We start from the raw sequence: 15,761 nt of genomic DNA, 5'->3' as shown, positions 1-15,761 counted from the left end.
TTTACCGACCCATAGACCCTCCTCTAAAATGAAATCAGGACAGAAGTGGTCGAAAGTGGACAAAAGAGACGGATTAAAACACCAGGTGTAAACGGGAACGTGTCTCCCTCGTCTACTTGTGATCCGATCAACCAAAACAAGGCTTTAGTGTGCTGAAGACCTCACTGTTTCTCAGAAGATGGGAAATCGCACTCGTCTTGAATGGCAAATAGAGTGGTGCAGGGATGATGTATTTTTGTAAACCAACCCAGTTGTTAGCATCACACTGGTTCCCACGACAAAATCCCAATAGGATTTTTTTTATGGATTACTGCAGAAAATAAGATCTGTGATTAACAAAAGCTTATCACTCCAACAAGTTTTGTTCATCCTGATAATCTTCACAAATGAAGACAACTTTTATGAATATATGAAGCGTTTGCATGAGCACGATTATAAACACAATGAGGCTGTGAAAGCGACTGGTGAAGAGACGAGTTTACCTGTTCGTCTGATGACGTTTAATTTCAACCTGTCTCCCATATTGTTAGCAACTGCCTTTTACAAGGCAAATAAAAGCTTTAAAACAATCGCAAAAGTGCACGTGTTACATTTTATGCACCATTTTATGCATTTTATGTCATCGAATAAAACGTCAAAATATCTTAAGCTTGTGTTCACCACAGACCTTTTTTCAGGCATTTCACCAAAAAAACATCAATAAACCCATTGACTTCCGGAAGTGCTAAAATGCGAACTCGTTTTCTGGGTTTTGGCCTACCAGAATATGTCCCCCCTGCAGCACTGTAACACATTTATAGTTCTCTACCTTTGCACGTCATTCATAGTCTCTTTTAGCATTAAAATGCTCCTGTTGTTGCTGACTCATATTGACACTACGAAGCCTCTGTGCCAATACACAAAATTACATATTCACAATTAGTCTTCAACATGCCACAGCTTGTTAATGCCCAAATTGGACTGGAGAAGTGCTGGCAGATTAGCTTGGGTTTGGTTTGGCTGAAAATAGCTGTGTGCACAAGAGCACATTGTTATAGAAATTCCTTACAAATGCCACTACAGTTATTGTTGCTACAGTAAAACTGCGATGTTTGGTATTAGCCACCATTAAGCTTAATGGCAGAAAGATGTTGAAAGCATCTAACACAGTTTAAGGGTCAATGACAAATAAGATAGTCCACGATACAGAAAAGAAAAACCCTTTTAAATTGCATGTCAAGTTCTTAGAAATTAACTCTTTTTATTCATGTTGGTTTGGTTGGTTTGAAAAGTTTGTATTTAATTACTATAAAAATGGGATTTGGAATCATATTTTCCTTACACCTTGCACAATGAAGTGTACTACACATCTTAATCATTATTTATTAAAAAAATAAAGGTTCCTGCATGTTCAAATCTTTTGGCAGACCAAGTTTTTTCAATTAATAATAATCAGTGAAGCAGTTTTGTTGAAATATATATTTATTTATTTATTTATTTATTTATTTAATAATGATTAAGGCATACAGTACGTCTTGAAAATCTTTCAAGAATTTCATTCTTTTAATGAGCCTTTTTTCATGATGTTGTAGAGTGCATTAGTGCCCTCCCCCCTTTTTAGCGGCGCTGATTATGGACATATTTTTCCATTCATTTCTCCCATAGTGATTTCAAAAGTCTTTGTTAAAGCATTATAAGCCACGAACCAAACCAACCAGCTACAAGGTGAATCATAACAGTGCAAACTTCGATTTAAAGCAAAGAAGCATTTGAAAATATAAAGGTACAACTACAAGACTGTGTACTGTGAGGGAAAGAACTACAATCCCATGAAGCTTTGCGAAAAGCATAATTGAATTAAAAACGATTATTTATATATATATATAAAAAAATTAAGTTTATTGCAAAATATGCATAAAAATTCAAATATTTAAGTATTTTGAGAGCGCAGGGAGACCGACTCAATTACATCATTCGCAGTGCTTCATTGGAGTGGAGATCTATTGATGCGTTTTGCTTGCCACTGCTCTCTGATTGGTGGAATTTCCTGTACAGCATCATGGGTAATGTAGTTTTTTATCACGAATTCTGCTGTTAAACATGATTATTTAAAAACTAAGTCAATTAACAGCTTCGTAGCTCACAGTAGGGCTGTCTTTAAAGGTTTGTAAGTTATCGTAAAAAAAATATGATTTTCCTATGGAGAAAATGAATGGAGTTTTTGCTTCCAGAACTCTATAACACTCTATAACAACAGATCACCCTGACAAATATCACAAAAAAAAAATATATATATTTATAGGTGATATTTGTCAAGGCAAGAATCACTGTTATTATTGCTCATACATGTTTTTAAATGTTTCTGAACTTAATATAAAGAAGTATTATGAAATCTTCAAGAGTGCGATTAGGAAATCAATTTTAGACTGATTGGATCTCTTGTACCAGACATACTTTGTGTTGAAATCGACCAAGGTTACATAACAGTCGTGGATTAGAGGTGCAATGAATAGCGATCAGCCCATGGGTCAAAGTTTACACTTCTTTCTCCCCTCTCTTTTTGTTTGTTTTCCCACTCCATCTACCTCAGTTCATTGACTCAGAGTTACATTTCTCTTGCCTTAAACGACACCCGCTTCAGTTCTCCTGAAGATGGAGGTGGCCACATGTCTCTGTGCTTGTTTTGGGGTGGGTGCTTTGCTCTTCTTCACATGTGTACGGTGTTTTCTGTTGTTGATTTAGCCGAATGTAAAAGGTCCTAACGCTGAGTTGGAGCCCATAGACAGCTGGCTCATTACCCAAGGAATGGTGAGGATTTCACCAGAACCACTGTCCCCTCATGTCCACTCAGCCCTGACCTCAGTCTCATCCCTTACACCTCCCTCCTCCACTAAAACACACCCACAGTAAAAGGGAGAGCCGTTCTCTCAAAAGCCTGATTTGATTTGCAGGGGAGCCGACTTGAATGTGTTAAGAGATCAACCAAAAGTTAAAATTCTGTCTTTATTTTCTCCCTCATTCCAAACTTCTATGCTGTTTTTTCCATGGAAACAGCTCTTTCTGTACAACGAGAGTTTATAGTGACCACAAAAGCACCATGAAGGTATTGAATAGACCACTTTTATGGTGTGTTTTTTTTTTTTTTTTTTTTTTTTTTGCGTTGTATGGAAAGAGCCTTAATGGTCAGCATCTCTGATCTCTAATAACTCTTCTATGGTTCCAGGGCTATTTCTGGGCTCTTCTCTTTGCTCTGTCCCTTTTACTGTGAATCACCTCATCGCCTCATTTCCGTCACAAGTAGGAAACACCTATGCTGTGTCCGAAATCTAATACTTCCCTACTATAAACAGGAAAACATTAGTGTGTCTGAATAGATAGTATTCGACAAACAGTAGGCGAAAAGTACCCCGGATCAGCTACTACTTCCTGAAGTGTGTATTCAATGGACACTTTACTGTCCCATGAGGCTACAGGAGAGGATTTATGAATAGAAGTGAGCCGACACTGGTAGGTCACATGACAGTAACAGCATTTCGGATGTAGTACGTCCGAATTTCATTCACACTTTCATTCACACTTCATTCACACTTTTTTAAGTCGCAAAGTATATTCAAATTCAAATGTAGTACTTATTCAGAAAGTATGTGATTTCGGACGCAGCGCTACTTTTTTCAGGGGAAAAGCAGTAGAATTCATCGTCAAACACTAGCTAGACCCTGGACTCTAACATGAATTAACACAATCATAATCAGCCCTCGGCTCGTGGAAGGTTCTGGATCTCCAAACTCCAAACTTAGGGCTGGAGTTTCAAGAAACGTTCACACCTGATAGAGATTTGCAGTAAGAAAATCCACCGAAAGTCATTCTTTTTCATTCACTACATTTACATGTGCACCGATAATGTGATTATTCCCAATAATCAGAGTAAGGACTTTATCACAATAAAGCAAATGCATGCAATTTTCATTATTCTGATTATTCGCCAAAAATTGTGGTTATTTTTATTTAAATACCCCAATGCACGGCCACAAATGATGAACTCACATACAGATGTGTTACTGGCCACTGTTTTAATCTACTTGCGTCAAATGCAAAACACATTTCTATGGACGTATTGGATTTTTGCAGTGACGCACCTAAAATCTCTTCATTTTGTTGTTTTCGGTCATCAATTTACTGTATTATATTCGTCGCGCAACATCGTCAACATGAACTCAGACCCCAAAAATGTGATGCCATTTACGTTTAGAAATCTCAAATCTGCACGTGAAAATGTCAATCATGTACATGCACTCTTTGATCCAAGTGGAAATGTTTACATGTCTGTTTATTACGATTAAAAATGCCATACGCCACATATATTACTGAAGTTACGTGAAGGCCAAGTATGGCAACCCATACTCTAAATTTGTCCTCTGCATTTAACCCATCCAAGTTAGTGCACACACATTAGGAGCAGTGAATACACACACACCACAAACCGTGAGCACAGCCGGCGCCCGGGGAGCGATTGGGGGTTAGGTGCTCAAGGGCACCTTTCCTGCCGGTATTGAGAATCGAACCTGCGACCTTCGGCATACAAGCCTTACAACTGCCCCCAATTATGGTTACTGCGATTATGAGCTTATTCACATTAGTTTGATTGAAGTAAGGTAAAGTTTAATCGCAATAATGCCTAAATCTCACTATAATCGCATTATGAGGGTGCATGAAAAAGTAGTCAATGAGAGCTGCTGATCCGAGGTAACAGGAACAACTGTGACTGTTGGCGATGCATTGTGGGCGCATCCAGTGACGCAGCAAAGTTGAACATTATGCAAATGAGCTGCAACACGATCTGATGACTACCAATAGGAATTAAGGAGATCTACACTCTTTCCCCTCAAGAATGTTAGTTTTTAGTGGCAATCACCCCATTTGTGATCAGATTTGCCAAATTGTGAAGCCCATCAATAACTTTAGGGCATCCAGCATTATGAACACTTACTTTCACCAAAAATACACTAGTAAGATTTTTACTAAGATTTTTTTTTATTTTATATTCTCTTATGATTACCAAGGCTGCATTTATTTGATACAGTAAAAACAGTAATGTTGTGAAATATTACAAAATTTAAAAGAACTGTTTTCTATTGCAATATGTTTTAAAATGTAATCTATTCCTGTGATCAAAGCTGGATTTTCAGCATTTTACTCCAGTCTTCAGTGTCACATGATCCTTCTTATACGATGACTTGATGCTCGACATTTCTTATTATTATCAATGATGAAAACAGTGATACGTTTTTTTTCAGGATTCTTTGATGAATAGAAAGTTACAAATTACAGCATTTATTTGAAATGGTAAAGACATTTATAATGTTTTCTGTCACTTTTGATCAATTTTTATGCATCCTTGGTGAATACAAAAGTATTAATTTCTTTAAAAAAAAAAATCTTACAGACCTTAAACTTTTGAACAGTACTGAATATCCACTCATAAAATCGGTGTCAGTGTGAATGGGCTTTACACTGTCCACAGTCCTCGCCTATAGAAGATCAGCCTTTCCTTCATAATCTTCATCATCACTACTATTAAAACTACCCACTTCACCTATTAATTTACATCATTCTAAGCTGTTCTGCTCTAACAGATTTATCTTAACCAAAATAAAAAAAAAATAACCAAATATTGTAATATTATATATCACCTCTTCATTCTCTATTGTTACTGTTTCCTCATGTTATGATACACTTTGAAATACACTAATGTATGAATGGGAATTATGTAGTGACACATTTTTTTAATTTAATTTTACTGTGCCAGATTTTGCACACACTTTTTCACACACTTTATTCTCTCGACCAACTTCATGAGGAACATCCTGAGATATTTTAAACATTATTGAAGAAGTTCACATGTATACTGGCTACTTCTCTTTCTCTACCTATTTAAAAAAAAAAACAACAACATAAATTTTAGTTTTGTAAAGCAATTCATTCATTGTCCACACAACTAATTTATTATTTGTGTCCAAACTTTGGACTGGTAGTATTTAAAGTGCCCCTATTATGCTTCTTTTTTTTCTTTTTTTTAAGATATTGTCTTTCATGTAGTGTGTAATATAGTTGTTTGTGAGTGTAAAAGATCTGCAAAGTTTCAAAGATCAAAGTGCACGACAAATAAAGCTAGTCTCCCAAAAGAAAACGATTCTGAACTGCCTGAAACGAGTCATCAGTAATTCAGTCTTACTTGCTTAATAAACCTATGTAGGTTTGTAACACATTTGAATAATGTCAGCCTATGGTCTTCATTGGCTGCTCTAGAACAACGTCTACTTTGACCCTCAAACACTGTAGTTGTTGCTGAGGCCTGGAAGAGATTTGGTTCGTGTTGTCGACATGTCGAGAAGACGCTGTTTTCTGCACTGCAAATCCACTCTGTCTGCACTTCCAAAGGATGAGGACTCAGGCTAGAATGATGCGGTAAAACCAACGCCATTGTTACTGTTCGTATCACTGTGATACAAGTGCTGAGGAAGATCCAAAGCTGAATTTCAGATTTGGTTATGGGAGTTTAGTTTCCGACATGTGGTGTAAATGGTAGACCAATCACAACAGACTGGGTCATCTGACCAATCAGAGCAGAGTAGACCAATCACACCAGACTGAACCATCTGACCAATCAGAGCAGAGTAGACCAATCACACCAGACTGAACCATCTGACCAATCACAACAGACTGGGTCATCTGACCAATTAGAGCAGAGTAGACAAATCACACCAGACCGAACCATCTGACCAATCAGAGCAGAGTAGACCAATCACACCAGACTGAACCAATGTATGTGCAATGTATATAATTTGAAAATTAAAGGGTTTTTTGTTTGTTGGTTGGATGCACCTATTGTAGGAGACCTTCAAAACAAAATTAGGAACATTTAACATAGCATAATAGGGACAATTTAAATGCTCTTCAATAAAGACCATCCTTTTCTGATTCTTGATCTCATCAAATACAGTAGAAGAAATGTCACTGCAAACTTCTTGTGGCTGTAATATTTGATTGCGCAATAAAGTATGTAATGTGCGAAAAGTCCAACAAACAGAGCCCTGTAGGGGGAGCCCTTGTGCCGCTGCTCTGAAGTTGATGTTAAAAAAGCAACCATCTCTTTCATCACAATCCTATATTTCTATGCATAAAAGGCTAGTCTGACACACACATCACTGCATCTTTCCTTCAGTGTCCTTTCATTTTTCACTCTCACAGCATGTTGCTCCAGCTCTATGTGCAAGCCGTGTGTGTGTGTGTGTGTGCGCAAGTGTGTGTGTGAGGCGCGTGGCTCTCTTTGGCATTGATTGCATTTTTCTGTTGTTGTTGTTTTCCTCTCAGACCTTCTGGTGATTTTATTGTTTGTGTTTTTGTTTGTTCGGGATGTTTTTCGTTCTTTTGTGGCTTTCGGGGTCTTTGGTTTGTCCGTGGCTTTGCTCCATAGATCCCCGTACCGCAGTCCTCTGTCATGGATGACATTGAGGAGTGGCTCTGTGCCGATGTGGTGAGACTTCTTTACCTTGATTTCATTCTCTCTGTTTTTGTTTCCATGGTAACACCATGTCATCTTACTCACTTTCATTTATCCAAGTCCTTTTTGTTCTATTTTTGGATTTTTTTTTTCCTCCCTACCTCAGTAAGTACTAATCATTCATTTCCACCAATCATGTTGTCGGTCTACCATATGCCAACCATTCACATGATACTAATGAACATTAACTAGGGATAAATTATTACCAATTTAAGATGTCAGTTAACGTTTGTTGGTGGTGTTGGAGCGTCTTCAGATGCAGATAAGAGTGATGCCGTTGAATGTTGCAGTTCACTGGTGACGGATGCTTTCGTTCATCTGTTGGTTATTGTGTTGTGTTTGTACTGATATTCAAATAATTGTGTGGTTTGTTGAAGTTAATAAATGTCATGTGATATATGTCCATTGAACAGTGTTGGGAAAGTTACTTTGACGAAATCTACAGGTATTCAGAACAGAGAAACAACTGAGCAATGTAGCCAATACCAATTTATTGATAACCTACAGAATTCTGAATATAACCTACAGAAGTCTACCAACAGAACTGCAGAAATTAAATAAAAATGTGGACAATATTAACTCAAAATTCACACATTTTCGAAATGTTCAAAACCAGCTAAATTTACCATCGCATTTACTGACAGAACTGATACCGTTAGTTTCAAAATGGCCAAATAATTGATTTAATTGGCATAGTTTTTGAAGAGTAGTTAGCAATACTACAAGTTACCAAAAAAAAGGAACTACTATGAAGATATTTAAGTGGACATTTGGCTTTGGGTAATTGTTAGATAAGATTAGATAACTTTAGACTATATAACTATAAAACATACATAAGATAAAAAAATAAAAAAAACAGCTGGATTTTTCAGAATTTCCTGGGTCAAAATCAGTCTTCAGAATAAAAAAAACGAAAAACAAAGTAACACACATAGAAAAAGTGGCGTCTATGCTTTTGCATTAACACTCCAGGGCCAGATTTACTAACTTTTTCGCCAGCGCTTTTAGCATTAAAAAACTAGTATTTTTTTTTTATTTTTAATTTTTATAATTTATTTTTTATTTTTACAGAAAGCGAACAAAGATCACTGAAGCTGTCAATTACTTGAGTTCAATGCGAGATACACAAAGCTGCATTCTTGCGAGAACTCCCGTTATAGTTGATGAAGCCGTCTACGCTGTGCAATGGATCTCTTATCGTGTTTATACTTTGTTGATCATAATGAAAGGATTGGCTACAAAGCTCAATGCTGACAAAAAAAAAGTTGTAAATAGAAGCCTTTGATGCTCTTCATAGTCAGAGTGCTAACTCAAGCTATCAGCAGATACCGTTACTGCAGAACGGCACGTAACGTCACATTAAATGATCAAATTAATCTTTGGCGGGACAAAGATTCATATTAATGGCCACCAAAATATTTTTCAATGCTGGAAAAATCCTGATAATCAAATTGAACACATACCCCAGACAGCAACATAGTGTCGGCCCAGATCCGGCCCACATCTGGTACACGTTGATTCCACACGGCCCAGATGTGGGCTGGATCTGGGCCGACACTATGAAGTTAAAGGGATAATTCAACCTAAAATGAAGATTAAGTCATAATAAATACATTGATTTCCCCAATCTTCTTCTTATAGGCCATTATAGGAGAATGTTTGGTCATATTACACTTCTGATTTGTTGTAAATATTAGTGTGAAGGCTAGATTATTTCAAAAACAGCTGAGTGACGATCACACTGAATTTTAATGAATGTTAAGTTAGCATCATTACGTTCAGTCAGTTTCTCCCCAACACTGATCTGTCGTCATAAATAATGTGGAAAATGCATACACATGTACTTTGTTTATAATAACTTCATGTTGTGAACTGGTTTTATTGCTGAATGGTAAGTAGTTGTTCAACTTGTTCACTCTGTGTTTGTGGCACAATGTGGTGTACAAATAATAAAAGTGACTGGTCTGACATGTAAATAATGTTGTTCTGTTTGTTTTCTGAAACAGAAAGGTGAAGAAGAGCCAGAAGAAGGAGTCACGAGTGAAGGTACAGTACAAAAGCTTAACGTTTGGATTTTAACTGTAAAAGTCTTGCCTTGCATATTTGTCATGTGCATTGTTATCCTTATTACGGAAACATTGTTGGAAATGCCGTTTCAAATTGACCAGTTGTAGAAAAACCTGTTGTACACAATCTACTGCATGCCTTCTGTGGTGTGATTGATAGGTTATAATTGTTAAGCAAAAAAAACGCCTTTTAGTATCATAGTAAAACGTCTCCCTTCAGGTCGTGGTTCACGTGTCTTTTTGATGTGAAATCTTTACTGATTTTTATAATGTAAACGTAAGAATTACTTTTATATTATTAGTGCTATTTCATGATGAACACTTACTGGACTGAAGCAACCTAGGTTTACTTGATTATCCATGTATCTTTTTTTTTATTTTTTTAAATCTTTCAAATATGATCCATCAGGCTCTTGAATGCTCATCATCATTATATTGGATTGCATTATATGTTTAATACAAAACACACCGCTTCGGTAGCTGTTGTTTGTTTACGCTCTTGTGAAGTCAGTCACTAATTCTGCCTTCTCGCCTAAAGATGGCAAGCGATGATTGGTCGGGAAGCAACGGTGTAATCTGACGTGTTTCTTGTCCGCGACACAACAAGAATTTAGGAGGCAAAATCACATAATCTGAGCAGACAAAAGGTCTCGTTGATTTACATTATATTTCATCTTACTTTTTGGTCATAGAAGAATCAGCAACTGCACCAAATTGCATATTTTTGCTCAGTTTGGGTGTCTGAATAAAACGAGTATGAGCTGCGTATTCTCACTGTATCATCCTATATGAGCCTGATGGATCAAATATGATAATAAACAGTTCCATTTAAAGGGTTAGTTCACCCAAAAATGAAAATTCATGTCAATAATTACTCACCCTCATGTCATTCCAAACCTGTAAGAGATTTCTCTCCTTCCATTGACAGCCTACGCAACTACCACTTTGACGCCACTTTGATCAATGTTTAAATGTGAATAAAAGACTAAATTCAATCTGTTCATCATATAAAGCGATCACGTCTCTTCAGAAAATGTGGACAAAACCGCTCAATTCATATGAGTTTCTGAACTTTTTGAAGCGTCAAAGTGGTAGTTGCGTAGACTGTCCGTGGAGGGACAGAAATTTCTCAGATTTCATTAAAAAGATTTGTGTTTCGAAGATGAACGAAAGTTTTATGGGTTTGAAACAACATGAGGGTGAGTAATTAATGACAGAATTTTCAGTTTTGGGGTGAACTTTCCCTTTAAAGGCACCCATTGTTCTCCTGGTGTCTCTTCAGAGTTCGACAAGTTCTTAACGGAGCGGGCCAAAGCCGCAGACAAGGCTTTACCGTTGGCCGCTGGTGGAGAGACCAGGCCTCCCGTCAGCGTGTCTAGCAGCAGCCGCAAGAAGACCGAACAGACGGAGGACAATCTCTTTGCCCTGTAGACCACTGACGGTTCAGCCCAGTGACCGCAACCATATTCCCTCCAACTTCCAAACGCTTGCTGTACTTAACACACCTACTGATGTTACACGGCAGCAAGGCTTCTGTCTAACATCCCCCTTCTGATAGAGCACTGTGAGAATCCTGCTTCAGTACTGCTTTAACCACAACCTTTAAGCTGAACGGCGCGATCAAGCGATGGCTTAAGCCAACATGTAGCCGAAATAAGTCTCTATAGAGAGCTCATTCATTTCGATTAACAGATGTGCAGTCGAATAGAGCTGTTTGGTTTCGTATTTATTGTTCAGTAATGAACTAATGGTCTTAAAGATCGCCAGTCCACGAGGTTGAGGTTGAGGTTTCGTGTGGTGCATCCGTTCTTTGGTAGGGCTGAGTCAACTATGGATTGTGACTCAATCTGTCCCTGTGGTAAATAGAGCAGGAAAACATTAGATCTTAATCAGGCGTAGGAGCGCAGAGACAACAGTGCCAACGGTGCGCTGCTCGTGATTGGCCATCTCGTGCTTATGAGGGTCTGGTGAAGGATAATGGCTACATTCTCGTAATCATCATGTGCAAATTACCAAAGACAGAAGAATAAGCTTGATTTCCATCGATTTGTTCAAATATGTTGACTCCAGCTGAGGTTGTCTAAGCCGTTATAGCCTGGTTTAAAGGCACTATATTAGGGCATTTTAAAGGGATCTGCAGGGCCCCGCACATGATTAAGCAAAGAAAAATTGTATATCGTGGACATTAATTAACAATTCGTTCCCATGACTTACTAATATGTCAGATCGTTTTATAAATTCGTTCCCTCGTTTAAAGTAAACTGTGCACAAGATATAACAATTTGTTCCCTCGGTTTATTAAATTGTGGCCACGTTGTTAAAATGTCTTCCCTTGCTTTAGTTAAATAAAAAAAACGAGGGAACGAATTAGTTGGCCACTATTTAGTAAATCATGGGAATGAATTCTTAATTCATGGCCACGATAATATATATATATATATATATTTGTGTCTACATGTCATGTGCGGGGCTCTGTATAGATCTGGGGCCTGATGTATAAACGTTGCGTACGCACAAAAAAGGCATTGAAATGCGCATGCGCAATTTTCCACGCAAACGCAAAATAAACTAGCCGTAAATATGTGCACACTGTTGGGACACTCCGCGCGTACACACTCTTTTACTGGTGCGAGTGAATTAATGAAGTAAACAGAATGATTTTTTAAAAAGTTTTTATTTTGATATAGACATTTAGGTTAAATATGCCACTCTCATTAATGGAGTTACGCAGTCATGAAATCATTATCCAGAAGTTACAATATTTTCGTATTAATTTAAATAGAAATAAAAAGTATTTTATATAAATTTGATTTAATGATTTTAAAACAAGACAAGGATACTAAATGGTTTTTAGTTATGTAATTAATAGGGCGCATGTACGCACAATCTTCCGTGGAATTTTGCGCAGGTTCCGGCCTACACACACTTTTAGGACGAAATCTACAGAAAGTTTTATACATGAGGCCCCAGGTGCCAACAGTGATACAAAAACATATGCATCTTAATTTTGATTATGATATATGATTTCCTGGAACAGGCTCATTTAAAAAAAAAGAAAAAGAAAAATCAAGAAGGGTGTGGGTCACATTTCATCCCAAAATCAAAAGAACTTGCTTTCTGCTTTGCTAGACCTAACCAAGAATTATATTCGCCTAATGGCTTTTGTAAAATATGTATCCATACGTATGCATAAATGTGTATATACAGTAGGAAAGTGTGTGTATAGTACTAAAGGTTTGTATTAACTTGGTGTAAATGTTTAAAGGTACACTATGTAACTTTTTTTTTTTGTTCAACTTTAGCAAAATTGACAATACATCAATCCTTCTTTCAAAATGTGTTTTTGTCTTACCCTGATTCACTATTGTAAGCCTATTATAAGCGTTTATATTGTAGACCTAGTGGGATGGATTTCGTGTAAAAATGCGTACATGCTAGCAAAAAGAACACGACAGAGCTCGTCATAAAACAAGAATCAACATCGGCTCGGCTTTTCAGAGATGGCGAGAACTGAGGCATTTGAAATGTTGTAAAAGCGATGCGGAGATGTCGAATAAGGTATTTTATTGAACAGATAAATTGGCTTATGTAGCTCTCTAACAGAGTTCATTATAAAGGGTATTGTGAAGGGTCGTTTCATCCACAGAGTCACGCAGAGCCGAAGCACAACCAAAACAATGTTCTTCCACAAAATGCGTGCAGTTTTGTTTTTTAACCACTAGAGGGCCGAAACTTACATAGTGCACCTTTAATTGCATCCCTCTTTTTTTTTTTTTTGTGAGATTCGTCATGAAAGATTTTCAGGATCGCCGTGACTCTTCATTCCAGTCGCCAACAGCTGTACCGTACAGTTTTAATCATGCTGAATGTTGCACTGCTATCTTCCCAACAAAGTGAGGTTAATGTTTGAAGGAAGATGTTCACTTCAGTCGTATATGTTTATATAAAGTAACTGCAGCTAGATGCATTTTACAGTCAAAGACCTCAAATGTTAAACAACTAATGATGGGAAGGCAAGAGCTTGAACTTCGTTAACCGAACCTGTTGCAAACCTCCATCATTTCCCCTAAATCTGTCAAATCAGCAGTTAAATGTGTGAAACACTGGAGGAGTGTGTATGTGCTTTACTTGAATTGAAGGTGTAAGTCACTGGCTTTGATTGAAAGGAAATTGCGACATGTTCAGAGCAAAATCAATAATGGCCAGATGAGTTTCTTAACCAAGGCCATTCGAGATGAACAGCATTAATTCACGTTAATCTGCAGTATCTATTTGTTATCTATTTCTGATTATTGGCGAGAAGGAAAGTGTGTAATATCTGCTTGTTCTAAAGAGCTCTGCTTTCATCATTATTTGGATTAACTGCTTCGATGGATGTTGCCATCATGTGACATTAAAAGTCTTAACTATTTTGATCATTTACCTCATAATGTCTTAAATGTATTTTAGAATAATGACATGTAATGAAGTTTCCTATTGCCAGATTTATTGTTTAATCCAAACTATTTTATTAAAGTGATTCATTTGCTTAATGCAAACATTTCCCTGCGTGATTCATTTTAACGAGCGTATTTAAAAAATCTTCCATCATTTTAATGTTAGCTTTGAAAAAAAAAGAAAAAAGTACATTATTTTTTTTACAGAAAAATAATTAAAGGTTTCTTAACCTGCCTTTTATTGTGTTCAGTCTTACTGTCAGTTCAGTTAAAGCTTCATCGGCTGCTTCCATGAGTTCAACATGTCAAACTATACATTTTAAAATTGATAAATGGAAAAAGCAGTTGGCATGAAGTTGTGAAAATGACATTTTATTAGTTTATTGTTATATTTGTTGCAGTTAAGTGCATTTGAAAACAAATAAAAACGTTCAGTGTCTATTCAGATTTCTAATTTTATTTTAAGTGGCTCTTATGGTCTTCCATGAAATATAACTTGATTAAATCACAAATAAAAATGACACATTGTCAGTGGTCATATTGGAGTAAGATGACGAACTGAAATTCTCTCTCTCTCTCTCTCTCTCTCTCTCTCTCTCTCTCTCTCTCAATATATATATATATATATATATATATATACGCACACACACACACACACACACACACACACACTACGGGTAAAATTAAGTTTTTTTATGTTTTTGAAAGAAGTCTCAATGCATTTATTTGATCAAAAATACAGTAAAAACTGTATTACTGTGAAATATTATTACAATTCAAATGAACTGTTTTCTATGTGAATACATGTTAAAATTTTACAAAAAAATTATATTTATAATAAATGCTGTTCTTTTGGCCTTTCCATTCATCAAAGAAAAGAAAAATCTGAGTTTCCACAAAAATATTAAGCAACATGAACATGTGTTTAACATTAATAATAATCAGAAATGTTTCTTTGGCACCAAATCAGCATGTTATAATGAGACATCGCTCTGGAGCATCACCATGTGCACTGTGATTCATAACTCCACACACAACTTCCCATATTATTTCAAAAACTTCCCTCTGTCTTTGATGTTTTTCTGAGACAGAAAAGTGCATTAGCTTAATTTTTGCTAATTTCCTGACCAGTATTTTGTGGTTAGTAGCCTACACTTGGTGTTTAGCCGTTTTGGACAGCTGCTGAAGACCTCCATGGATAAATGACTGAAGCCTCAGGACTCTTTGTGTGTGTGTGTGTGTGTGTGTGTGTGTGTGTGAGTCTTTAACAGTCATGCAGACATGCACCTCACAAACATGCCATAATAATATCTACACGTATGTTCAAGCTCCTTTTTTTATTTTTTATTAAACTTTCAAAAAAGCTTACAGACATATCAAATATATGCATCAAACATAAGACAAACAGAAACTGGGGAAAACATATAACAGATCTTACATTGTACAGAGATGTTCAAGCTCCTTGGTTTCATCAGTCTCCCTGCAGTCAGTCGGTGGTGTTACTCTCGGTCATTGACCCACTTCACTTCTGTTTGTTGTTATCTATGTGTGTGAGTTCACAGACATATAGAATGACTTAACTTTGTAAACACTATTGAGGTCAGATCAGTCCATTATTTTCATACCTTGACCAAATTGTGCATTTATATAATTTTTTCTAGTGGAGAGCATCAGTTGTGCTTAAATTGGATTTATTTAATTTGTTTATAAAGATTTGTT

The 15,761-nt window shown here is 36.6% G+C and overlaps 1 protein-coding gene across 3 annotated transcripts in view; it reads left to right on the top strand.

Moving 5' to 3' along the window:
* tom1l2a (target of myb1 like 2 membrane trafficking protein a) overlaps nt 1-14,144 on the top strand; it is a 46,167-nt gene extending 32,023 nt beyond the window's left edge. The window contains exons 13-16 of one of the 3 annotated variants that reach the window (XM_084130783.1): nt 2,722-2,787; nt 7,454-7,513; nt 9,547-9,586; nt 10,889-14,144. In XM_084130783.1, coding sequence (XP_083986909.1) covers nt 2,722-2,787; nt 7,454-7,513; nt 9,547-9,586; nt 10,889-11,037 — 315 coding nt within the window. In that variant the 3' untranslated portion in view covers nt 11,038-14,144. The remainder of the gene's footprint in view (nt 1-2,721; nt 2,788-7,453; nt 7,514-9,546; nt 9,587-10,888) is intronic. The other 2 variants (XM_084130781.1, XM_084130782.1) reach the window with 2 other exon arrangements.
* The last annotated feature ends 1,617 nt before the right edge of the window (nt 14,145-15,761 follow it).

The sequence above is a fragment of the Abramis brama genome (assembly GCF_963993115.1).
Source record: "Abramis brama genome assembly, chromosome: 1".
Lineage (NCBI taxonomy): Eukaryota > Metazoa > Chordata > Actinopteri > Cypriniformes > Leuciscidae > Abramis > Abramis brama.
Note: the sequence above shows the minus strand (reverse complement) of the source record. Positions and strands in the feature narration are given on the sequence as shown.